Source organism: Theropithecus gelada, chromosome 10 (assembly GCF_003255815.1).
Source record: "Theropithecus gelada isolate Dixy chromosome 10, Tgel_1.0, whole genome shotgun sequence".
NCBI lineage: Eukaryota > Metazoa > Chordata > Mammalia > Primates > Cercopithecidae > Theropithecus > Theropithecus gelada.
Window position 1 is genome coordinate 20,044,853 of NC_037678.1, and position 24,856 is coordinate 20,069,708.

Consider the following 24,856-nt stretch of genomic DNA (forward strand, 5'->3'; position numbering starts at 1 on the left):
ATTAATAAAACCATTTTATAATGCTGGTTACAAAACAGCCGTGTTGTTTGTCAGGAAAGAATGGCAAAATCTTGGCAGGAGGCCACAGATCAAAACTCTTGCTCAAAATGAGGCAATTGGAAATACCCAGGAATCACCTGTCCAGATAATGGAGGTGGGATCTGCCCTTCCCAGTCCATCTCTTCGCTGGATGCGATACATATACGCATCCATGAATGGTGCAGCTGCCAAAAGAACCACAGTCTTTGGGGAGAGGCAGGTGAGGAGGGCAGCAGGTCGTGGACCCACTGGCGTGTTTTTCTTTTTCTTTTTTCTTTTCTTTTCTTTCTTTCTTTTTTTTTTTTTTTTTTGGAGATAGGGTCTTACTCTGTTTCTCAGGCTGGAATGCAGTGGCCCAGTCATAGATCACTGCAGCCTTGAACTCCTGGCACAAATCATCCTTTTGCCTCAGCCTTCTGAGTAGCTGGGACCACAGGTGTGCACCACTGCACCTGGCTAATTATTTTTTTATTTTTTTTAGAAATGGGGTCTCACGGCCGGGCGCGGTGGCTCATGCCTATAATCCCAGCACTTTGGCAGGCCGAGGTGGGTGGATCACAAGGTCAGGAGACCGAGACCATCCTGGCTAACACGGTGAAACCCCATCTCTACTAAAAAATAGAAAAAAGTAGCCGGGCATGGTGGCGGGTGCCCGTAGTCCCAGCTACTTGGAGGCTGAGACAGGAGAATGGCGTGAACCCGGGAGGCGGAGCTTGCAGCGAGCCTAGATCGCATCACTGCACTCCAGCCTGGGCGACAGAGTGAGACTCCGTCTCAAAAAAAAAAAAAAAAAAAGAAAGAAAAGAAAAGAAATAGGGTCTCACTATGTTGCCCAGACTGGTCTTGAACTCCTGGCCTGAAGTGGTCCTCCCACCTTGGCCTCCCAAAGTGTTGGAATTATAGGCATGAGCCACCACACCAGGCCCCAGTGGGGGTGTTTCAATGGCTGTTGGAAAGGCTCACCTGCCCCAGCCCACCTCAACGCCCAAGGAGCCCAAGCCAGAGAGGACACCACTGTGAGAAAGTCTAGGCAGTGCTCAGAGTAGGTCTTCACCAGAGCTTCATGGCACAGCACTCCACAGTTTGCACAGCTCCTTCACATTAAGTCCTGAAGCAGACAGAGATTATAGCCCCATTTTATAGGCCAGGAAACCGAAGCTCAGCAGGGGGCAGTGCCTTGGCCAAAGCCTCTGTGTCCAGTGGAAGACTTGGAACCAGTACCCAAGTCAGCTGCCACTGGGGTCCCCACCCTGAAGCGGGGGAGATGAGGGTTGATGGCTTTGGGCCCCTGCAGGGAAGGCCAGTGTGGGGCAGGGGGCCACACAGTGGGACAAAGTGAGGTGCTGGGTTCCTGGGGTGGAGGGAAGGCCCAGAATTGGGAGAAAGCTGCCCAGACGTTTGTGCATCTCGGTGGGAAATGTGGTGCCAGCTCCATGCCCAAATACCTACTGTGTGCCAGGCCCAAGCTGAGGCAGGAAGCACCATCCCCAGCTTACAGATGAGGAAAGTGAGACTCAGGGCAGGAAGTGACTTATCACATCACACAACATGAAGCGGGAGAGGTAAGCCGTGAACCTGTGTCCATCTACCAGACAGCACACTTGTGTGCGGGCAGGGAGGAGGCCCGGCCCAAACTGAGCGATGCTCAGGGGCCTTCTGCTTTTAACCACCAGGGGACAGTGTTGGGCCAGCCGCACCTCTGTCCACTGGGAGCGTAAACTGGGGCGGCCAGTTAGCATCGGCTCACTGGAAGGTCACTTTCCAGGCCGGTTGAAGCCAAGTTCCCCAGGCCCAGGCTGGGGCCTCCTGGAGTGATGAAAAAAGGCAGCCTGACCTCGTTTTAGATCCTGGGTCTGTCGCTTCCAGGCTCTCTTTTTTTTTTTTTTTTTTTTTTTTTTGGGACTGGGTCTCACTCTGTTGCCCAGGCTAGAGTGTAGTGGTGCAATCATCACGGTAGCCTCGACCTCCCAGGCTCGGGCGATCCTTCCACCTCACCTCCTGAGTAGCAGGGACTACAGGTGTACACCACCATGCTTGGCTAATTTTTTATTTTTCGTAGAGATAGGGTTTTGCTATGAAGGCCAGGCTGGTCTTGACTCCTGGACTCAAGCAATCCTCCCACTTTGGCCTCCCAGAGTGCTGGGGTTACAGGCGTGAGCCACCGCACCCTCTCTGTGCCCATTCCTACCCACTCCTGTCCAGATTGCACAGGGCAGCCAGAATAAAATCTTTCTGAAATGCAAATCTGATTGCATCATTCTCTGCATAAGCCCTTCTCTAGCGCACCATATACCCCTGGGTAAAATCAGCGTCAGTGGTGGCTTGCAAGGCCCTCTGCAACCTGGCCACTGCACCCCAGTTCCAGACACATCCTATGACTTGAATTCACCAATTCATCAAGCTCTTCCCTGCCTCCCTGCCTTTGCTCATGCCATGCCTTCAGCCTAGGACTTCCTCTCCAACCTTGTTAAATGCACGCTCGAGGGCACTGGAACCCTGCCTTGAAAGGCCTTCCCTAGGCTACACCGCCACCCAGGCCCTATCAGTTAGGGTCCCTTCTCCACACTCGAAGAGCAACTGGTCCAGTGCTAGTCACACGACAGAGTCATCATCTGCCTTGTGTCTGTCTCCTGCTCACCCTCAGCAGTGAGCCCCAGCTGCACTTCCCAGACGTTTTTAAAAACAAAACAAACAAACAAACAAACAAAAAACAGATACCATTTACTAAGCACCTTCATAAGCTTGCTGCTCTGTCTATGCTACTTTGTTTAATCTTCATGGCAGCCTTATAAAATAAACATAGCTAAGCCGGGCATGGTGGCTCACGCCTGTAATCCCAGCATTTTGGGAGGCTGAGGCAGGCGGATCACGAGGTCAGGAGATCAAGACCATCCTAGCCAACATGGTGAAACCCCATCTCTACTAAAAATACAAATATTAGCTGGGTGTGGTGGCGCCTGCCTGTAGTCCCAGCTACTCGGGAGGCTGAGGCAGGAGAATCACTTGAATCCGGGAGGCAGAGGTTGCAGTGAGCCAAGATCGCGCCACTGCACTCCAGCCTGGTAACAGAGTGAGACTCTGTCTCAAAATAAAATAAAATAAAATAAAATAAAATAAAATAAAATAAAATAATAAAATAAACATAGTTATTCTTGTTTACAGGAGAGGAAAGTGAGGCTCAGAAACAGAGTCATTTGCTCAGTGGTGGTACCAGGATTGGAACTCAGGATGTCTGACTCCAGAGACTCCATGTGCTTCCCTGGACCATCCATACCCAGGTTGGGTCATACCAAGAGCACTGCCAAAGGGTAGAGTCTGGCAGCATGACCCAGCACTGCAGAGAGACCCAAGAAAAGGGTAGGGCAGGGTAGCCACAGAAGAGGGGAGAAGGAACAGGAAAGGATGGGCTCGCCTAGCTGTGTCCTAGTCGTGGAGCTAAAAGCAGGCTGGGTGACTAGCCTCGTAATAGCAGTAAAAGCCTATGCTATTGATCACTTAGCATGTGCTAAGTAGGTAAGGTACCTTATTGGTCTCTTCTACACTGGCCATCTCAGTACCCTGTAAGAAGGGGATGTTACCAGCCTCAGTTTCCTTGTGAGACTCAAGATCACACAACACATTAGAGGTGAAGTTAAGATTCAAACCCAGATAGCCAGGCCCATGTTTCAGCAGCATCCGTTTCTGAACTATTTGCAGATTATTTGCCCAGGGTTGGGAGAGGAATGACAATTGCTTGGGCTCTTTTGTTGGTGATCACCCTCAGACCCAGTTCCTCTCCCCAGTAGCCTTAGGCACTACAGGCTTGCCACAAATGCCAGTGAAAACAGAGATCAGTTTGGCATGAAGAATTTGGGACACTTGATGCCCTTTGGGTGACCCCAGGCATTGTGGGACGAGATGTGCCAGCTCCTACCCTAGACAATATACAAATTAAGGCCTCTTTCACTTTATAGAATCATTCACTATCCTCCCCCTGTTCCTGTAACCATAGCAACCTATTCCTAAAATAAATAGCAAGGGTGTTGTATGAAAGAGGAAAGGGAAGCACCTATGAACTTGACCAGGAGCTGTGTTCCCAACTCAGAGGTCTCTGGAGGCTTCTCCAGAGAGTCTTGACTTCTTGGTGGCTATTAGTATTGTGTAGTACAGACAGCAGCAGCAGCAGTATTATCAACATCGTCATCATGATCATATTTAATTTTAACTTCTGAAAGAAGAAGGGAGATGAAACTAAGCAATAAAGCATCCATATCAAGGCCAGGTACGGTGGCTCATGCCTGTAATCCTAGCACTTTGGGAGGCCAAGGTAGGCAGATTGCTTGAGCTCAGGAGTTTGAGATCATCTTGGGCAACATGGTGACACCATGCACCACCACACCCAGCTAATTTTTGTAGTTTTAGTAGAGACGGGTTCACGCCATTCTCCTGCCTCAGCCTCCCAAGTGGCTGGGACTACAGGCGCCTGCAACCACGCCCGGCTAATTTTTTGTATTTTTAGTAGAGACGGGGTTTCACCGTGTTAGCCAGGATGATCTCGATCTCCTGACTTCGTGATCTGCCCGCCTTGGCCTCCCAAAGTGCTGGGATTACAGGCGTGAGCATCCAAAGTACATCCTATCATTCTTATGCCTTTGCATCTTCATAGCTTAGCTTCCATTCTTTTTTTTTTTTTTTTTTTTTTTTAATTCTTCACACTCCCTTGCTCATGACTTTGGTCTGTTCTGAATCTGCTTCCTCTAAGAAGTAGCTTTTGCTGAAGCATACTTTTTTTCAGCAGATCCCAAAATATAATGAAGAGAACAGTGGGATATTTGTGTCTGTGTTCTTATAACATATTATTATTCCTTGCTTCTAGAAAAATAGGTAAATTTTTTTTCAGGAAATAGAGTGCTATTTCCAGTTTGATGTTGAGTGGGTGCTTGAGTGAGCAAAGTTTTTGCTTGTTTTGTTTTTTTTTTGAGACAGAGTCTCACTCCGTTGCCCAGGCTGGAGTACAATGGTGTGATCTCAGCTCACTGCAACCTCTGCCTCCTGGGTTCAAGCAATTCTCTTGCCTCAGCCTCCCAAGTAGCTGAGATTACAGGTGCTCACCACCATACCTGGCTAATTTTAAAATATTTTTAGTAGAGACAGGGTTTCACCATGTTGGCCAGGCTGATCTCAAACTCCTGGCCTCAAGTGATCCACCCACCTTGGCCTCCCAAAGTGCTGGGGTTACAGGCATGAGCCACCACGCCCGGCCTGTTTTTTTTTTTTTTTTTTTTTTTTTAGACAGAATCTCCTTCCGTCGTCCAGGCTGGAGTGCAGTGGTGTGATGCTCACTGCAACCTCTGCCTCCCAGGTTCAAGTGACTCGCCTGCCTCAGCTTCCTGAGCAGCTGGGACTACAGGCGCATGCCACCACACCCAGCTAATTTTTGTATTTTTAGTAGAGATGGGGTTTCACCATTTCACTATGTTGGCCAGGATGGTCTTGAACTCCCGATTTCAGGTGATCCACCTGCCTCAGCCTCCCAAAGTGCTGGGATTACAGGATTACAGGCATAAACCACTGCACCTGGCTGAGTGAGTGAATTTTTATGTGGCTGGGTGCATTTTGGCCTCTTCTCTTGCCCCATTCCTGGTGCCTTTTTTTTTTTTTTTTTTTTTTTTTTTGAGACAGTGTCTCCCTCTGTCACCCAGGCTAGAGTGCGATGGTGTAATCTCAGCTCACCTCCTGTGTTCAAGCGATTCTCATGCCTCAGCCTCCTGAGTAGCTGGGACTACAGGCACCCACCACCACGCCCGGTGAATTTTTGCAATTTTGGAGAGATTTGGTGGTGCGGGGGGGGCGGTCTCACCATGTTGGCCAGGCTGGTCTTGAACTCCTGACCTCAAATGATCCACCTGCCTTGGCCTCTCAAAGTGCTGAGATTACAAGCATGAGCCACCGCACCTGGCCCCTGGTGCCTTTTCACTGGGCTGGAATAGCTGAAGTAACCCATTCTACCCTCTTTCTGCCTTGTGCCTGGGACTCAGCTGGCATTCTTTGGTTTGTTTTCTCTAAGCTCTAGGCTTGTGCTATCCAACACAGTAACCACGTGTGGCTGTTTAAATTTAAGTCAACTAAAATCACATGAAGTTAATTCATTCCTCCTGTGCTGGAACTGAACCGGCGTCTGCTCGCCTGGCACAGTAAGTCCAGATATCAATTCTGATATTTTTGTAGCAATAGAAAGGAAAGTGTTTATTTGCAGGGCACCCAGCAAAGAGGACCAGGCAGCTAAGGCTTAAACCCTGACCTCCCTGATGGTTTGCAGGTAAGGGTTTTTAAAGGCAGGGGTAAATTTCAGGAAAACCGAATTTATAGACAAAATCATTGTGTGGAGGTTACACATGGGTCTTGGCCTAAAACAGTGGGGTATCTTGCAGCTGAGCGTTACAGGTCATAGGTAGAGTCAACATTTTCTGATTTGCAATTGGTTAAAGTAAAGAAGGTTTGTTTAAAAATTTGGGGTCAACAGAAAAGAATGTTAGCTTGGGCTGGTGGCTGTGACTCCCTCTAAACCCTTCAGGAAGAAATTTACAACAAAGAGTTCAATCTTCACCCGATCCTTTTGCGGAGGGGTCCAGGTTTCTGAAAAACAACTCAGAAACATGCTAAGATGTTGTCTTTAGTTTCTATGGAGGAACCAAACATCTGACTCTGACTTCCTTGGCTATTGTTTTAGGCTACTATTACCTTCTTGGTTATCAAGTTGCTTATTTACTTCTCAGGGCTAGGTAGGGGCTTGGAATTTCCCCGGAAGGAACTCAAGGTTTTCCTTTATTTCCATGCTTGTGGGGAGCCCAGCAGGCCCCGAAGAGGGACCCCCGCTCCATCAAACTCAGTTGCACTAACCACACTTCAAGGGCTCACTCGGTCACCATATGTGGCTCGTGGCTACCGTGCTGACCACACAGAGGGCGCATTTCCATCTGTTGCACAGCACCGTTCTAGAGAATGCAACTGGCTTCTCAAGTCACAGCCTCAGCTGTGCTGGGATGACCCTTGTCTCCCTGTGCAAGGGGAGGGGAGATGGGGAAGGGCTGATGAGGTTCCAGCTGGGCCCTGTTATCTGGGACCCTGCTTCTCCAGAGAGGAGAGGCCTGTTGGGCTGGTGGTCCCGGTTACTTGGGCTGGTGGCTGTGACTCCCTCTAAGCCCTTCACTATATTGTGCCCAGAATATAGTAAGTGCTCAATTAATGGTCTACATTGTCATTGTGTGGAAGCCTGGATCTGCCTGGAATCAACCTGGATTCGGGCTGCAGGTGTCTTGTAAATAGAAATTTACAACAAAGAGTTCAGTCTTTAGTGGATCCTTTTGTGGAGGGGTCCAGGGTTCTGAAAAAATGCCTTGAAAATATATGCTAAGATGTTGTCTTTAGTTTCTATAGAGGAACCAGACATCTGACTCTAACTTCCTTGGCTATTGTTTTAGGCTACTATTACCTGAGCCTGGCTCAGCCTGGGTGGGTGGTGCCTCCTCCTGACCCCACTGGCTGGGGTGACAGGAATGACCCTCCCTTGCTGCACCCAGGGTCTTCTTCTACCCCGGGTGACCTTTTCCTCGGGTGGTGTTGAGGTGAGCACCTCTCTGCAGCTGTCTCTCACAGTCTTGTCTGTTACTGATTTTTTTTTAAATAAAATGATAATAAAACTTGATACCTTCTATTTTTAAAAAGAATGAATTTGTGATATATGAATTATATCATGCTTAATTTTTTTAAAATTTATTAAAGGAGATGAAACTGCCCAAAGGTAAAAGATAGAAAGTGGACTGTCGCAGGTGCTGCTGAGAGCATCACTGGGGTCTGGAGATTTGCACCCCAATCCCTTTCCATCTCCCCATAACCCTTTTATTTTTTTTTTAAAGGATAAGGTTTCACTCTGTTGCGCAGGCTGGAGTGCAGTGGCCCTATGAAGGCTCATTGCAACCTCAAACTCCTGGGCCTGAGGGATCCTCCTGCCTCAGCCTCCCAAGTAACTGGGACTACAGGTGTACACCATCATGCCCAGCTAATTTTTAAATTTTTTGAAGAGACAGGGTCTCCCCACGTTGCCAGGCTGATCTCAAACTCCTGGCCTCCAGCAATCCTCCCACATCAGCCTCCCAAAGCACTGGGATTATAGGTGTGAGCCTCGGCACCTGGCCTTCATCTCCCCTTTTTAGGCCACCCACTTCACATCTGTGTGGTCTAAATGCCCCCCACTCACCTCCTTCCAGTGATGCCTGCCCTATGTCGAGGCTCCTGTACCCCCGGAAGGGGCCCCTTTAGACCTACCCAACTGCTTCTGGCAAGGTCCATCCTAGCGGGGGAGGTGATCAGGAATGTGCCAGGGATGGACTGGAAGAGGCAGCTCTTTCAGATTTCCTAGTAACTGGCTGGAAGGAGAGGTGCCACGGTTAGGGGTGCAAGCAACTCTATCTACCCACCTGCGGTTGTTTACGTTGTAGTTGTTGCCATGGTCCCCTGAGAGCTTTGTAAATGAGAAGCCAAACACACATGGGACCTTACCTGGAGACAGTGTGCTCTGGGGTTTGGGGGGCAGGCTGGGGGGCTCTCCTTCCCCAAGACGTTTGTTTCAAAGCAGGCAAAATTAACCCTTCTGGCCCCAAGACACCCTGCAGCCCGAATCCAGGTTGAATCCAGGCAGATCCAGGCTTCCACACAATGATAATGTAGACCATTAATTGAGCACTTACTATATTCTGGGCACAATATTAAGCCCTCCAGGGGAAAGCAGGGTGGGCTGTGTAATCCAGAGTCAGATAGGTTTGGGTTCAAGTTCTGGCTCCTCATTTACTGGCTGTGTGACCTCAGAAAAGTTTCTTGACCTCTCTGAACTTCTATTTATTTGGCTGTAAAATGAGAATACCCATACCTGCTTCCGAATGATTGGATAGTGATATAAAGCTCCCAGCACAGAGGGAATGCCCACCAATGGGAGACTGTGAGCTCTGTGCAAGCTGGGTCCTCATCTGTCTTGTTTGCTGTAATCTCCCCACCACCCCTCCACATGCTTCTCAGTTTCCCACCTCCACGCCTTTGCCTGTGCCATCCCCTCCACTTGGGATGCCCTTTATTTTGCTCTCCGTAAATCAAAATCCTTCCTTTCTTCAAGGCCTGGCTCAGATACGAGCTGCATCACATATAGGTGACTTTTATCCTTGGGCTCTCTCCCTAAGTAAGGTGGAAGCTCCTAGAGCCGAGACTATGGGATAGCTTCACAGCACAACAGCAGAGTGGTTAATTGCATGGGTTTACCCCTGGATAAGTTACTTTACTTCTCTATACCTCAGTTTGCTTATCTGTATAATGGGCTTAATAGTACCTACCTGATACCACAGGTATGTTCTGAGATGTAAATGAGGTAATGCGCTGGAGATGGAGTCTCACTCTGTACCCCAGGCTGGAGTGCAGTAGCACGATCTCGGCTCACTGCAACCTCCGCCTCCCAGGTTCGAGCCATTCTTCTGCCTCAGCCTCCTGAGTAACTGGGATTACAGGTACCCGCCATCACGCCCAGCTAATTTTTGTATTTTTAGTAGACAGGATTTTGCCATGTTGGCTAGGCTGGTCTGGAACTCCTGACCTCAGGTGATCCACCTGCCTCGGCCTCCCAAAGTGCTAGGTTTACACGTGTGAGCCACTGCACCAGGCCAAAATGAGGTAATGCCTGTAATGAGACCCATCTCTACAAAAAATACAAGAAATTAGCAGGGCATGGTGGAATGTGCCTGCAGTCCAGGCTACTCGGGGGGCTGAAGTGGGAGGATTGATTGAGCCTGGGGAGGTCGAGGTTGTAGTGAGCCAAGATCATGCCACTGCACGCCAGCCTGGGCAACAGAGTGAGACCCTGTCTCAAAAATAAAATAAAACAAAATAAAAGAAATATGGTCCACCTGTACCATCCAATATGGTAACCACTAGCCAGATTGAACAACTTAAAGTAAAATGTATCAAAATCCAGTTCAATTAAAACTTCAGTTCCTCAGTCATGCTAACCATATTTCACATGTAACCAGTGGCTACCAGATATGTCTAACAGGACACCCCAGACAGAAAATGTCTACCATCACAGAAAGTTCTATGGAGTGGCACTGTGGCTGATGAGGATTTGTGAACATAGCAAGGTGCTTGACAAATTTGTGGTCTGGGTCGGGAAAAGAGCTCAGTGTGAAGGCTTACAACTCCTGGGGAGACCCCCAACCCTCCCTCCTGGCTCTCCTTTGCAGTCTCTGATGCCCCCAGAAGTAACTAGCACACCTCACCTTATAGGGATTAGGGTGAGAAAGGAGACTGGTGAGAAATGGGCAGGATTAGTGGCTCGGGAGAGGGCAGTGGAGGAACCCAATCTCTGTACATTACTGGCCTGGCAGGAAGTGGGTGTAGACAGCTGGGGCTTTGCAGAAATTGAGGCTGGAATGTGAAATGGGGTAGGGCTGGGGTGTGGACAGTTACCTAACTGTTCCTGAGTACATGCCACAGGCTCCCCAGGCAGACAGAAATGGCCAGCGTCAGCCCTGCCTTCTCCTTCCCGGTCCAACTCTATCAGCACCCCAGAGCAAGGAAGATGTCCCTGAGAAGGTGTCTGATACTGACCAACATCTACTAGCCTAAAGAGACCCTGGGTTAGCCCAGAATAGAGGCCCATTGTAGCTCAAGGGTAGGTACCCAGGATGCCCCAGGAGTAGGGGACCTAGAAAAGTCCTAGGCAGAATGGTGTGGGCTAGCCTAGCTGCTGGGGCTGAGGCTAGCCCAGGGTGGTTTCAACCCATGCAGACCCGTTCAAGGCCGAGATGTGGCCATGCAGCCACATGGCCACGCTGCAGTCTCAAGCTGATGATTTCTTCAGAGGGAGTCATGGATAACAGGGTCTCTCCCTTCCTGGAGCTGAAGCTTACAGCTCCTGGGGGTACCAGGAGAGCTGACAGGGAGTATCCTTTAGATACACACAACCCTTGACAGTCCCTGTGTCTCATTAGATCTTCCCTTCAACCACAGAAGGAGGGCAGGGCAAGCATTAACAGCCCCATTTTATAAATGAAGCAAGTGACATTCAAAAGATGCCATCTGTCCCCCTTTTTTTTTTTTTTTGAGACGGAGTCTCGCTCTGTCGCCTGGGCTGGAGTGCAGTGGCCGGATCTCAGCTCACTACAAGCTCCGCCTCCCGGGTTCACACCATTCTCCTGCCTCAGCCTCCCGAGTAGCTGGGACTACAGGCGCCCGCCACCTCGCCCGGCTAGTTTTTTGTAGTTTTTAGTAGAGACGGGGTTTCACCGTGTTAGCCAGGATGGTCTTGATCTCCTGACCTCGTGATCCGCCCGTCTCAGCCTCTCAAAGTGCTGGGACTACAGGCTTGAGCCACCGCGCCCGGCCCATCTGTCCTCTTGACTGTGGACATTTGTTACAAAAGAAGGACCTGGGCCTCCCACCCCCAACAAAGTGAATGAACTGTTTACTACACCGGCCAAGCCTCAGAATCCTACCCTGTCAGAGCTGGGTAGAGGGGGGTGATCTCTGCAGAATCCTAAGTGTGTGAAGACTGGGTCTCAGGGAGAAAGGGTACCCACAAGGCGTGGTCCTCATTTCCCTGAAACTCCCCCTTCTCCAGGGCAGTGGTCACTGGAGGCCTGGGAGGGTCAGCGGGTTCTACAGGCACTCACCCTGGGCTCCAAGGTCACGGGAGGCCAGCCTCCCTTCCTCCCAGCTGCCTCCTCCTGGCAGGGGACATTTGGCACATGCTCCATGCCCGCCTGCCCCCCCAGATCTGTCCCCAAGCCAAGCACGGGACCTCACTTAATCCCAATTATGTAACGTGCAATTTAAACAGTTGGCCAATGAGGAGGCACTTGGAGCCACGCCCAGGAGTGGGGGCAAAAGGACCCAGCTGGGTCAGGGCTGACAAACTAGACTTGGCCTCTTGCCTATAGTGGCCACCACTCCTCAAGCCTCAGCCAGCACCATGAGTGGCCGAGTCGGAGACCTGAGCCCCAAACAGGCAGAGACCCTGGCCAAGGTGAGAGCCCCTCCCCCTGGAGTTCCAGAAGACCAGGGGAAAGGGGCTGGGGGGTGGAAAGGAGTGGCTGGAACCCTGCCCCACTCAGTTGATTCAGCATGTCCTTGACATTGTCTCTTTGGTGTTACCTCCCAAAGGGTCAAGCCCCACAGTGCCCAGTGACATCAACCCTGTCCAGGGTGGGGGTTGAGGGACTAGCACCACTTCCAGGCAATAGCGTGGGTGGTGCCCACCCAAGATCGAGCCTGACTTCTTCTCATCCAGGAGCCAGAACCAGAGAGGTTTACCTGGCAGCCAGGCACCCCCCTTCCTCTCTCCCAGGCACCATAGGTAGGAGTTGAAAGATGCTGCTGGTCTGCCCTTTAACCCCTTTCTCCTTGGGATCCTGAAAGATGACCAAACTGTAAAAGCCCGAGAGACAGAGCAGAAGCTGTTGTCATTCAAAGAGCTAAAGAAGGAAGAGGACATGTAATTACTAACCATGTTTTAATAGAAGATGGGATGAAAAAAAGCAGATGTTTTGAGAGCTAACACATGGAGGGAACTAAGAATGCATCCAAACTCCAATCTACGTATTCACCCACCCAATTATTTATCCTTTCTTCTTCTTCTTCTTCTTCTTTTTTTTTTTTTTTTTTTTGAGATAGAGTCTTGCTCTGTCATCCAGGCTGGAGGGCTGTGGAGGGATCTCAGCTCACTGCAGCCTCCATCTCCCAGGTTCAAGCAATTCTCCTGCTTCGGCCTCCTGAGTAGCTGGGATTACAGACGTGCGCCACCACACCCAGCTAATTTTTTTATTTTTAGTAGAGATGGGTTTTCACCATGTTGGCCAGGCTGGTCTCAAACTCCTGACCTCAGGTGATCCACCAACCTCAGCCTCCCAAAGCACTGGGATTACAGGCATGAGCCACCATACCTGGCCTGTTTATCCTTTCTTTCATTCACACATCCATCTTCCTACCCACCCATCCACCTATCCATCTTTCCTTCTCTCCATCACCCACCCATCTCTCCTCTGTCCATTCACTGACTTATCCACCCACCCACTCATCCATCCATCCATCCATCCATCCATTCATTTCTTCTTCCTCTTTTCATCTACCTACCCACTCACCCATCTGTTCTTCTTTCTAACCATTTATTAATCCATCTATCCTCCCATTCATCCACCTATCCAGTGATCCATCTCTCCTTCTATTCAACCATTAACCCATCCTTTTATCAATGTGGGCCATTTTGTATGTGGGAGGAAAGGAGAGGTTATGAAAACAGTCTTTGAGTCTGGAGGCCAAGGCTCAATGTGAGAGAGCCACTTTAACTAGCATCTCTCTTGCCAGTTTCGAGAAAATGTCCAGGATGTGCTTCCCGCCCTGCCCAACCCTGATGATTATTTCCTTCTACGCTGGCTCCGAGGTGAGGGCAGAGATGGGAGAGGTTGGGATCAGGGAGCATCAAGAGGGGCCTGGTCTCAACTGATCCAGAGTGTCTCATGGCTCTCAGGGTCCATCCACACAATCTTGCTTCACATATTCAGGTCCAGAGGAGGGAAGGGGGTAGGGGAGAGAGGTCTTACCCCAGCCCCCAGCATCCTCCATAGCTCCCACTGGCCAGGAGCAAGACAAGGCGTCTTTCCTGCCTCACACCTTCCTTCTGTTTTCCCACAGCTCGGAATTTTGACTTGCAGAAGTCAGAGGCTATGCTCCGCAAGGTGAGACGTATCCACTCTGGAAATTTATGGAGGGGTTTTGTCGGGGGCAATCCATGTCTCAAGCCCCTCGTTCCATCCCCGCTCTCAGGGCGCTGGGAGCCCAGTGGGGTCTTACCACTCATTTCCCTTTCAGTACATGGAGTTCCGGAAGACCATGGATATTGATCATATCCTTGATTGGCAGCCCCCAGAGGTGAGCCAACACCGCCAAACACCTCAGTCTTTCATGGACATACCGCTTAAGGTCACTGGGGACCATGAATGAGGGGCAGCAAGGCTGAGAGGCATGTGGAACCCGCAGGCCCACAGTCTCCTTTCCTATAGTAATAATGAATGTTTCCCGGGGGCTTGCGAGGTCCAGGCCTAGGTTAAGACGTTAGCAGCATGAGCTTCTTTAATCATCACAATGATGGATACTATTGTCCCCATTTTGTGGATGAGGACACAAGCCCAGCAAAAATTAGGTAACTTGCCCACAGTCCCATAGCCCAACACAGGGCTGCGATTTATGCTCAGGCCTGTTTGGCCCCCTAAACCCAGGCTCTTAACCACCACGGTTAGCCTGTGCTTCTGCACCCCCGCCCCCTAGGGCATTGCCTAAAGCATCCTGTCTGGGTGGGAAAGAAGTTTAGCCTATCAAGGCACTGATGAGAATGGTGCCACCACTGGCATCTTAGTAGAGTAATGGTCGCATCTTCACTTGTAGGGCATGTACCCTGAGCTGCGCAGTCTGCTTTGCCTATATTATCTCAGGGACTTTCCCCAGCAGTCCCAAGAGTGAGGGATTATCCAAACCGTTTTACAAAAGAGGAGGTAGAATGGAGCTCAGAGAGGTGGTGTCACTTGCTCAAGGACACACAGTAGAGAAGCAGCAGTATCTGCTTTTTTTTTTTTTCTTTCTTTTATGGATGGAGTCTCAGTCTGTTGCCAGGGCTGGTGTGCAGAGGCACGATCATGGCTCACGGCAACCTTGAACTCCTGGGCTCAAGTGATTCTCCCACCTCAGCTTCCCAAGTCTACAGATGTGTATTACCATGGCTGGCTAATGTATTTTATTTTTGTAGAGACAGGGTCTCCTTCTGTTGCCCAAGCTGGTCTCAAACTCCTGGCCTCAGGAGATCCCATCTGCCTCAACCTCCTGAGTAGCTGGGATTACAGGAATGAGCCTCCATGCCCAGCCAGTGTCTGTTTTTCAGCCAGCTCTGTTAACCTTCAGAATCTGTGTTCTCCGTCACTAAACCCTACTCTCCTCCACAGAAAGGGACATGGGAGACATCGGGGCAGACCTTAGAAGCCCTGGGGCCTGCTGAGACCTGGCTTTGCCATTTACCCTCTGTGGGCAAGGCCCTGCCCTGCAGGACCTCAGCTTTCTCACCTGAGACAATAGCTCTACTTTCCAGGGAGGGACAGTGCTTTATACCATGGTGTGTGTAGGCTTGGGCCACCCAGGTCAGCCTGGTTTGTGGGTCTCAAGGGAGGTGTGTAATGCCAAGTTCTGTGCATCTTTTCATGCCCAGGTGATCCAGAAGTACATGCCTGGGGGCCTGTGTGGCTATGACCGTGATGGCTGCCCCGTGTGGTATGACATCATTGGGCCACTTGATCCCAAGGGGCTGCTCTTCTCAGTCACCAAGCAGGACCTGCTCAAGACCAAGATGAGGGACTGTGAGCGCATCCTGCATGAGTGTGACCTGCAGACAGAGAGGGTGAGGCCCAGGCCAGGTGGGGCAGATGGCTGGGGGCAGGTGAGGCTGCCAGGGGGATTGGTCATAGAAACACACCTGTGTTCTCTACAACCGCAGTCAGAGGGCTCTGGGGTCAAACACCAGCTCTGTTGCTTACCAGCTGTGTGGCCTTGAAAAGTCACAGTCACAGAAAGACAGTTTCTTGAAGGATACTTTTGCTGGGAATAGAACTCTTTTTTTTTTTTTTTTTTCTTGAGACAGGGTCTTGCTGTGTCGCCCAGGCTGGAGTGCACTGGTGTGATCTTGGCTCACTGCAACCTCTGCCTCCCAGGTTCAAGCGATTTTCCTGCCTCAGCCTCCTGAGTAGCTGGGATTATAGGTGCACACCACCACACCTGGCTAATTTTTGTATTTTTAATAGACACGGGGTTTCACCATATTGGCCAGGATGGTGAATCCTTGATCTCCTGACCTTGTGATCTACCCGCCTTGGCCTCCCAGAGTGCTGGAATTACAGGCATGAGCCACTGTACTGGGCCTGGAATAGAATTCTTGGTTGATGGGTTTTTTTTGTTTTGTTTTGTTTTTTTAGTGTTTTGAATATGTCACCTGTCTGAGCCTCAGCTCCTTCACCTATAAAACAGGGATATTAATAAATAATGGTTGCAAAAGCGAAATGAGATAATGCAAGTATGCAGTTTAGCACACAGGGCCTAATACATATTTCTCAACAACGGTAGCTATTGCCATTCCCTCTGAGCCTTTCTTTGCCCTTGCTATTCCTTCTGTCTGAACAACCCTGGTTCCCACCACACACACCTACCTCCCACAACTTCCCCTGACTTTCTCCTATCTGTCCTTTAGGTCTGAAACGTAGATGTCACCTTCTCTGAGTCCCCCACCTGGGTTAAATAACCATTCTGTATCCCTGCAGCCCTTGTGCTGACCTATCGCAGCACTTATCATAGGATCCAAATGACCTGGTTGCTTGTCATCTCCCCAGCCAGCCAGTGAACTTTTTAAGGACAAGAACTGTGGGTTATTAGGCATTATTCATTACACTTTCAGTGTCTGGCACACACAAAAAAAGTGCTTGATAAATATCAGCTGGAAAAATGAAGGATGAATAAATTAATGACAATATGAATCGATGGATGGGTCAATTAATTGATGGGTAAATTGACATATAAGGGGGTGGGTGCGTGGGTGGGTGGGTGGATGGATGGATGGACGGATGAGTGGGGAAATGCATTCACTGGTTTGTCCACTTGTTCCTCTGAGGACAGAGTCGCGGCTAGAAGAAGCCCCAAGGTGTCATGTACTTGGGTTACCATCTCCCAAGCCAACACCCTGAACCCCACAACTACTTCTTGCTCTCATCCTGCAGCTAGGGAAGAAGATTGAGACCATCGTGATGATATTTGACTGTGAGGGCCTGGGACTGAAACACTTCTGGAAACCTCTGGTAGAAGTATACCAGGAGGTGAGGAGAAGGCCTGCCATGACCCAGCTGCTCACTGAGAGCCAAGATTTAGTTTAAAAAATGTCCTGGCCTCCCTCATTGTGACTCAAACCCCAAAAGGCCTTAATATGTTTCCTAGAAGATCCCACAGAATGGGTTTCAGGGACAACACTGTGCTGAGACCACACGTGCCAGCTTCCACCAAACCCTCTCCATGCTGGTTTCCTCACCTACAAAATGGGGATAGCAATGTAGGGATACTTCAGCAAGTTGTTATGTAAAGTGTATATACACTGCTTGGCAAATAGTGAACATTTAATAAATAGTAGTCATTATTTTTATACTGCAATTATTATAATATTTACTAAAAACGATTATTACGTAATTATTATTAGAGTATGGTTATAATAGTTTGAGGTGAGAAGGTTCCCTCCAGAGGCCAGTGGAGGTGATGGCATGAAGGAAAGCCCTCCAGAGCCATCTGAAACCTCCCAACAGGAGATTGCAAAGGAGATGGAGGTAGGAGAAGACGCGATGTGCTCTCTGAAGGGATCTCTCTTGCTTCCACAGTTCTTTGGCCTCCTTGAAGAGAATTACCCAGAGACCCTGAAGTTCATGCTCATTGTGAAAGGTGTGTGACAAATGACTTCACTTGTGCCTCTGTTTCCTCCTCTGTACGCTGAGGATGATAACACTGTCTTTGTCCCAGGATTGTTGAGAGGCAGGTTGGTTTCTTGGCTGTATGCAGATCACTTAGAATGCCTGGTATAGAGTAAGTTCTCAATAAATGGTAACTTCTAGGGTTGGCCTTACTGCAAGAGAAGGCAACTCCAGTCCCAGCTCTCCCAGAGATCCTCCCTTATTTCTCCTGTCCATGATGATCTCTCCCTCCCCAGACTGCCTCTGGCACTGGCAACTGGTGCCGCCTTTCCTGTTTGCTGCCTTTTAGGGATCTCCAGCTGTTTTATTTGTGCTCATCCTGCTTTACTGGCTGAGTTTTCTGCTCCTTGAAGGCACGGGCTGTGATTCTCCACTTTTGTTGTAGCCATCACAGGCCTGGGTCCATGGTGGATGCTGCATAGGTATTTGGGTGATTGCTGTTTGGGTTGGTGGGTACATGAAAGGATGGATGGATGTTTGGTGATTGGCTGGTTGGTTGATCCGTTGGTTGCTTGATTGGTTGTTCAGTTGACTGGCCAGTTGGTTGCTTGGCTAGTTGACTGACTGGTGGTTGGTTGGAGAATTGGCTGGCTGCTTGGTTGGCTAGTTCTTAGCTTGGTTGACTGATTGAGTGGCTGGTTGGCATTTTGGTTGGCAGGTTGTTTTGATGGCTGGTTGGCAGGTTGGTTCGCTGGTTGCCTGGTTTGTTGTTTGGCTGAATCTTAGATGGTTATTTGGATGGTGGCTGGCTGGTTATTTGGAGAGTCGGCTGTCTAGTTATTTGGATGACTGGCTAGCTGGTTATTTGGATGATTGGCTGACTGGTTATTTGGATGACTGGCTGGCTAGAGAACACAGTTAGTTGAGTGGTTATCTGGCTGTTCCATCGGCTGATTGCTTTGCTGTTTGGCTGATTTGTTAGGTGGCCGATTATGTGGTAGGTTGGCTTGTTTATTGGTTGACTGAATAGGTGGCTGATTAGCAGCTTGAATGTTTGGCTGGTTTGTTGACTGAATGGGTGGTTGATTATTGCATTGCGTGATTGGTTCGTTGGCTGTTAGTTGGCTGGTTGACTTGTTGGTTGGATGGTTCACTTGGTGCAGGACAGACACTGGAACTGACCAGGGTTAGTCACGACTCCTCTGTATCATTGGCTATAACCGTTATGGAGGGGATTGCTCAATGTAATTCTTTTCTTCCCATTATCCTTACTTCTATCTCTCCAGCTACCAAACTGTTCCCTGTGGGCTACAACCTCATGAAACCATTCCTTAGTGAGGACACTCGCAGGAAAATTATTGTGTTGGGAAGTAAGTAACACAACTCAATTTCAGCTCAATTTCCTGACCTCTCTACGTGACCTTTGGAGTGAGGTTGTCCCATTACCCCATCTAGAGCTCCACACATTAGGTTGGGTGCAGTGGCTCACGTCTATAATCCCAGCACTTTGGGAGGCTGAGGCGGGAGGATTGCTTGAGATCAGGAGGTTGAGACCAGCCACAGCAACATAGCAAGACCCCATCTCTACAAAAAATTTAAAAATTCGCTGGGTGTGGTGGTGCGCACCTGTAATTCCAGCTACTCAGGAGGCTGAGGTGGGAGGATCACTTGAGCCCAGGAGTTTGAAGCTGCAGTGAGTCGTGTTCACACCACTGCACTCCAGCCTGGGCAACAGAGTGAGACCCTATCTCAAAACAACAGACTCTACACATCATCTAGTCAGAGGCTCCTTCTTCCCAACAGTGAAGTGGGTTTTACCCTAAAGAATCTGCTACCTTTGCTCTTTTCCCTGTAATACCCCTTTGGTGGACAAGGCCTCCACACCTACCACCTCATTGGTTTCAGTTTGGTTGCTAGGCAATTTCTGGTATATAAGTCTTGGTTTCTTTTCAACATTCATAAGCTTAGTGCTTCTAAAGGCAACCTCGGTTGAAGAGGATGAGGCAGACGAGCAGAAAGAGTAGTCACAATTCAGAGAAAGGAGGTCCAACAAGAAAGGACTGGATAAATAAATAATGGTGCATGCATTTGATGAATTCTGGAGCAGTCATGAAAAATAATGCTATGTGTAAATATTTAATGCCATGGAAATGTCATTAAGTTTTAAAAAGTAGATTATAAACTTATCTTCATAAGCATAAACTAAAATAAGATTAAACTAAAAATATTATCTTACTTTTATGAAAACAAATATATGTACAATAAATATTTATTTCTAGAAGAGAAAACAACAAAATATTTATTTGTTGATAGTGAGAAATCATGTGGTTTTTAATTTTATTACCTGTATTGTCTATGATTTCTAAACTGTATAATAATATGTATTAATTTTATAAATAGGAAAATAGCCGTGTTTAACAAGTGACAGGCTGAGAGAAAGAGATAAAAGGGAAATAGTTCTTAAACCCAAACCAACAACCCTGGCTTGGGGGAAAACTTCTCCCAAGCAGGATAGTCAGATCACAGAATTAGGAGAACTGAAGATCCAGGGGTGAGGCGGAGCCTACAAATCCTTACTTTCTCTTTCTTCCTGGTACCCGAGCCTCTGCCTCTACCCAATTTCACTGGGATGGGGAACTTGATAGATTATGAGGGCCTGGTTTGAAGGATCCAGGCTCATGTCTTCTAAGCCTTCCAAAGCCTGGAGCAGCGTGGGTTACCAGCACAGTCCAGGCCTTAAGTCCACAGCCTCTGCCCCATGCGACTCTGCTCATTTGGCCCTGGTGTGTGGGACATTGTGGTCTTCCCCTTAATCCCACTGTAGAGATGGAATCTCCCATGGCTAAAGTGAGGCGGTTGGGGGACTGGGTAGCCTGAATTAGCCACAAGGCTGGGGCATGGTAACAGCCAGGACCCAGAACTCTTAGAGCTTTGCATAGGGCATGAAGAACAGTAATAAACATGGTCATGGTGATTAGGCAGAGGGAGGTGTGGAGGGTCCCTCCAAAGGCCCAAGGCTGTCCGTCCCCCACTAGGAGGTCTGACTTGGGCACACCACTTACTCACAGAGTGATCCCAATAAGGCCATTGATGTCATTGAGCTCTAAAGTCTCCTTGAGGCAATTAGATAACTCTTAGCTTCACTGCTCATGACTGGAAGATCTTCAAGAATGTGCTGTTGGCTGAGCGTGGTGGCTCATGCCTGTAATCCCAGCACTTTGAGAGGCTGAGGTAGGTGGATCACAAGGTCAGGAGTTTAAGACCAGCCTGGCCAAGATGGTGAAACCCCGTCTCTACTAAAAATATAAAAATTAGTCAGGTGTGGTAGTGGGCACCTGTAATCCCAGCTACTCAGGAGGCTGAGGTAGAGAATTGCTTCAACCTGTGACGCGGAGGTTGCAGTGAGCTGAGATCGCACCACTGCGCTCCAGCCTGGGCAACAGAGCAAGACTCTGTCTCAAAAAAGCAAACAAACAAAAAAAACAAAACAAAACAAACAAACAACAACAAATATATATATATATATATATGCGCTGTAGGCTGGGCATGATGGCTCACAACTGTAATCCCAACACTTTGGAAGGCCCAGGTGGATAATCATTTGAGGCCAGGAGTTTGAGACTAGCTTGGGCAACATGGTGAAACCCTATCTCTATAAAAAAAAAAAAAAAAAAAAAAAAAAAATTAGCCAGGCATGGTGGTACATGCCTGTAGTCCCAGCTACTCGCGAGGCTGAGGTGGGAGGATCACTTGAGCCCAGGAGGTCAAGGTTGCAGTGAGCCATGATCATGCCACTGCACTCCAGCTGGGACAACAGCGTGAGACACTGTCTCAAAGAGACATAAAAAGTGCTGATTCATCTATCAAGGTGGGAAACACATTTCCACAGCAATGCAGTGCTGAGAAAGACACTTCCTATAGCCCCAGGCCTAGGACACTGGGGAATTGGCCCTGGCAGCCTACCTCCTATAGGGCTTCTCCTCCAGTTCAGGTCATCCTGGTGGATGTGGGAGGCCAATTGGTCCCCTCCATGCTTGCTAACCTCCCTTGCGTCCCACTGCTCCCAGATAACTGGAAGGAAGGTTTGCTGAAACTCATCAGTCCTGAGGAACTGCCTGCCCAGTTCGGGGGCACCCTGACTGACCCAGATGGAAACCCCAAATGTTTAACCAAGGTACAAAGAGCTCTTCCTGGGACAAGAAAGGTTCAAGAACTAAGTTGGGTTCCCTTTCCACCCAGTCATTCATCCACAATTACCTACAGAGAGACCCCAAGAACTGGGTGTTAAGCTAGTCAATACAACCCTGGCCCTTACAGAGCTCTCAGCAGCTGTAAAGGCAAACAAGAAATGGGAGAATTTTAACCCAGAGGGATGAGCTGGAAGGGGACGCTCCCAGCAGAAGCACTGACCCAGCTTGGATGGTCAAAGAAGACTTGAGGAAGTGGGAGAGTGGGGCTAGGATGAAGAGGATACTTCCAGGAGGTGGTGAAAGTGTCTCAGGCAGGAGAAACATGAACAACGGCCAGGAGAGGGGAGCAAGCCCATCTCATCCCACGTCCGCAGATCAACTATGGCGGCGAGATCCCCAAGTCCATGTACGTGCGGGACCAGGTGAAGACTCAGTACGAGCACTCGGTGCAAATCAACCGCGGCTCGTCACACCAAGTGGAATACGAGATCCTGTTTCCAGGCTGTGTCCTCAGGTAGGGACAGGCCCTAACCCCTCAGAGACCCATCAGGCTGGGCGGCAACCTGTCTCCTCCCCCTCCCCCTGACAGGTGGCAGTTCTCATCTGACAGTGCGGACATCGGCTTCGGAGTTTTCCTGAAGACCAAGATGGGGGAGCGACAGCGGGCAGGGGAGATGACAGAGGTTCTACCCAGCCAGCGCTACAACGCCCACATGGTGCCCGAGGATGGGAGCCTCACCTGCTCAGAGGCCGGCGTCTGTAAGTCTGCCCCAGCTGGGACCTGGCTCTGAAAGGCTAGAGCCATCTGTCCCATGCTTTAGAGAAGGAAACAGAGGGGCAGTGACACCCTTCCCCCATTCAGGGACACACAGCCTAGGTTAGCACCATTCATTCATACAGTCGCTCACTCAGTCCATATTCATGAGCACCTACTGTGCACCAGGAGCCAGAGACACACAGGCCCTGCAGGGATTGGGGGCACCTGGACTGCAGAATACAGACAACAAGTGATAGAGTAGTTTTCCACATGAGGAAACCGAGGCTCTGAAAAATAAATCAACTTGTGCAGAGCCGCAAAGCTGTGTGGTTCCAGGGTCCCGCCCCAGCCTCCAGGTAGCTGCATAGTCCTGGGCAAAAGTCTGAACAATCTGGGAAGGACCCTTGGTTTGCTCACCTGTGAGCCAGGAGTTATAATGCCTGCTTTTTCTTTTTATTTCTTTCTTTCTTTTTTTTTTTTTTTTGAGACAGAGTTTCACTCTTGTTGCCCAGGCTGGAGTGCAGTGGTGTAAGCAATGGTGCAATCTCAGCTCACCGCAACCCCCGCCTCCCAGGTTCAAGCGATTCTCCTGCCTCAGCCTCCCGAGTAGCTGAGATTACAGGCATGCGCCACCACACTTAATTTTGTATTTTTAGTAGAGATGGGGTTTCTCCACACTGGTCAGGCTGCTCTCAAACTCCTGACCTCAAGTGATCCACCCACCTCGGCCTCCCAAAGTGCTGGGATTATAGGCGTGAGCCACCGTGCCCGGCCAACACCTGCTTTTTGGGGTGCTTGTGAGGAAGCAAAGAGTGTCCAGCAGGCCTGCTCCAGAACCCCACTTCATCCAAGGGGGCTGGGAGGTCTCTGATGAACCCAAGCATGAGCTTTCACACCCCTGTCATGTGTGTCTCCAGGTATGAGACAATGGGATGTAATGACCATTGTTCTCCATGCCAGTAAAGCCAGGCCTGGGCACACGCCAAGAGGAGGTTGGTGTCTGTTTACAGGACCTGCTTGGGGTGGCAGTTCCCATGGGGAAGGGAAGAGGCGTGGTGGGAGCTTGGCCCAGCTTGGCAAAGAAAGCCAGTGGGAACACAAGCCTGTCCTCCTCCCTGGCCGGGGGTGGAACAAAGAGTGTGTAAAGCCAAGCCCAATGCCCATCTTTCCATCTGTCCCCCAGATGTCCTACGCTTCGACAACACCTATAGCTTTGTGCACGCCAAGAAGGTCAGCTTCACGGTGGAGGTCCTGCTCCCTGACGAGGGCATGCAGAAATATGATAAGGAGCTCACCCCTGTCTAGGTGGCTCCCTCTCTTCTCAGAGACCTCCTAACCTTCTGATTCCTCTCTATATCCTACACTCCCTCCCTCCCTGAAATTGATTGTTAGTCCTCCTGACTCTATGACGTTAGTGAGAAAGAGATGCCCAGGGGAAAACTCATCTGCTGTGGTCAGATCAAGAAAGGTATGAGAGGCACAACCTTGGAGGGTACCAACATTTCAGAAGAGGAAAAAACAAGGGTAAAGACAAGAAGTGGGTGTCACTGAAACTCAATAAATGGCAAAATGAATCCCCTAGCCTTTGTCCTCACCTACCCTAAGGCAAGTGTGTATGCTTGAATTCCTTCCATAAGGCTGTGAGCAACTTGGGTTGGAGACATATCTAAATCCTTTTTATTTCCACTCGCTATATATAGTAGATGCTCACTGTATATTTGTGGCATTGAATGGAGGACCAGAAGGTAGGGTGCAGGCGACTCAATGGCTGTACATGACTAGGAGGAGCTTATGTGGGGTGGATTTCAGCACCTTGGACAGGAGCAGAGGTGTGGTGGGGTTGGACTCTCTTCTGGAGACCCAGACAATTCAGTCTCCAGATTTCTGGCAGTGACTGTCTTTTGAGGGCCCCAGCCACAAAGGCCACATACCTCTGATAGGAGTTGCCTACATCAGGCTTTGTCTGACTTGCACACTCAGCTTCCCACCCTTACCCACTTCCCTTGTTGCACATAGCTTATGATTTAGAAACTTTCCTGGAAGCAAAGATAGTCACATCTGGCATAATCATAATAAAGGAAACAACAACGATCATTTGGTGAGTGGTCTCTGTGTACCAGAAACTGTGCCAAGAGCTTTGTGAGTTTAGCATGTTTTATTCTCATGCCATCCCCAAGGCACTTTATGGATAAGGAAACGGAGGCTCAGAGGGGTGAAGCCACTCACTCAACATCTTACAGCTTGGGTGGCAGATCCAGGACCTGGGGCAGGGGGTGTTCGTTTGTTTGTTTATTCATTTGTTTGTTTGTTTGTTTTTTGAGACAGGGTCTCGCTCTGTTGCCCACCGAGGCTGGAGTGCAGTGGTACAATCA

The 24,856-nt window shown here is 49.4% G+C and overlaps 1 protein-coding gene across 2 annotated transcripts; it reads left to right on the top strand.

Moving 5' to 3' along the window:
- Nucleotides 1-11,939: 11,939 nt before the first annotated feature.
- SEC14L3 (SEC14 like lipid binding 3) lies at nt 11,940-24,570 on the top strand. Of its 2 annotated transcripts, XM_025399614.1 has the most exons (12): nt 11,940-12,082; nt 13,420-13,495; nt 13,747-13,790; nt 13,924-13,983; nt 15,308-15,496; nt 16,863-16,958; nt 17,508-17,568; nt 18,824-18,907; nt 21,605-21,711; nt 22,102-22,241; nt 22,317-22,486; nt 23,668-24,570. In XM_025399614.1, exons 1-12 carry the CDS (start codon nt 12,029-12,031, stop codon nt 23,787-23,789), a joined length of 1,203 nt encoding a protein of 400 aa, XP_025255399.1. In that variant the 5' UTR covers nt 11,940-12,028; the 3' UTR covers nt 23,790-24,570. The 2 variants fall into 2 exon arrangements, with proteins under 2 accessions (XP_025255399.1, XP_025255400.1); XM_025399615.1 differs by lacking the exons at nt 11,940-12,082; nt 13,420-13,495; nt 13,924-13,983 and having other exon boundaries at nt 13,779-13,790; nt 23,668-23,789.
- The last annotated feature ends 286 nt before the right edge of the window (nt 24,571-24,856 follow it).

Excerpts from the sequence above, each read along its gene's own strand:
- SEC14L3 (XM_025399614.1), top strand. The coding sequence starts at position 12,029 with ATGAGTGGCCGAGTCGGAGACCTGAGCCCCAAACAGGCAGAGACCCTG. Across the intron at positions 13,984-15,307 it reads TTGATTGGCAGCCCCCAGAG|GTGATCCAGAAGTACATGCC; the intron begins GTGAGCCAACAC and ends TTTCATGCCCAG. Across the intron at positions 18,908-21,604 it reads GAAAATTATTGTGTTGGGAA|ATAACTGGAAGGAAGGTTTG; the intron begins GTAAGTAACACA and ends CACTGCTCCCAG.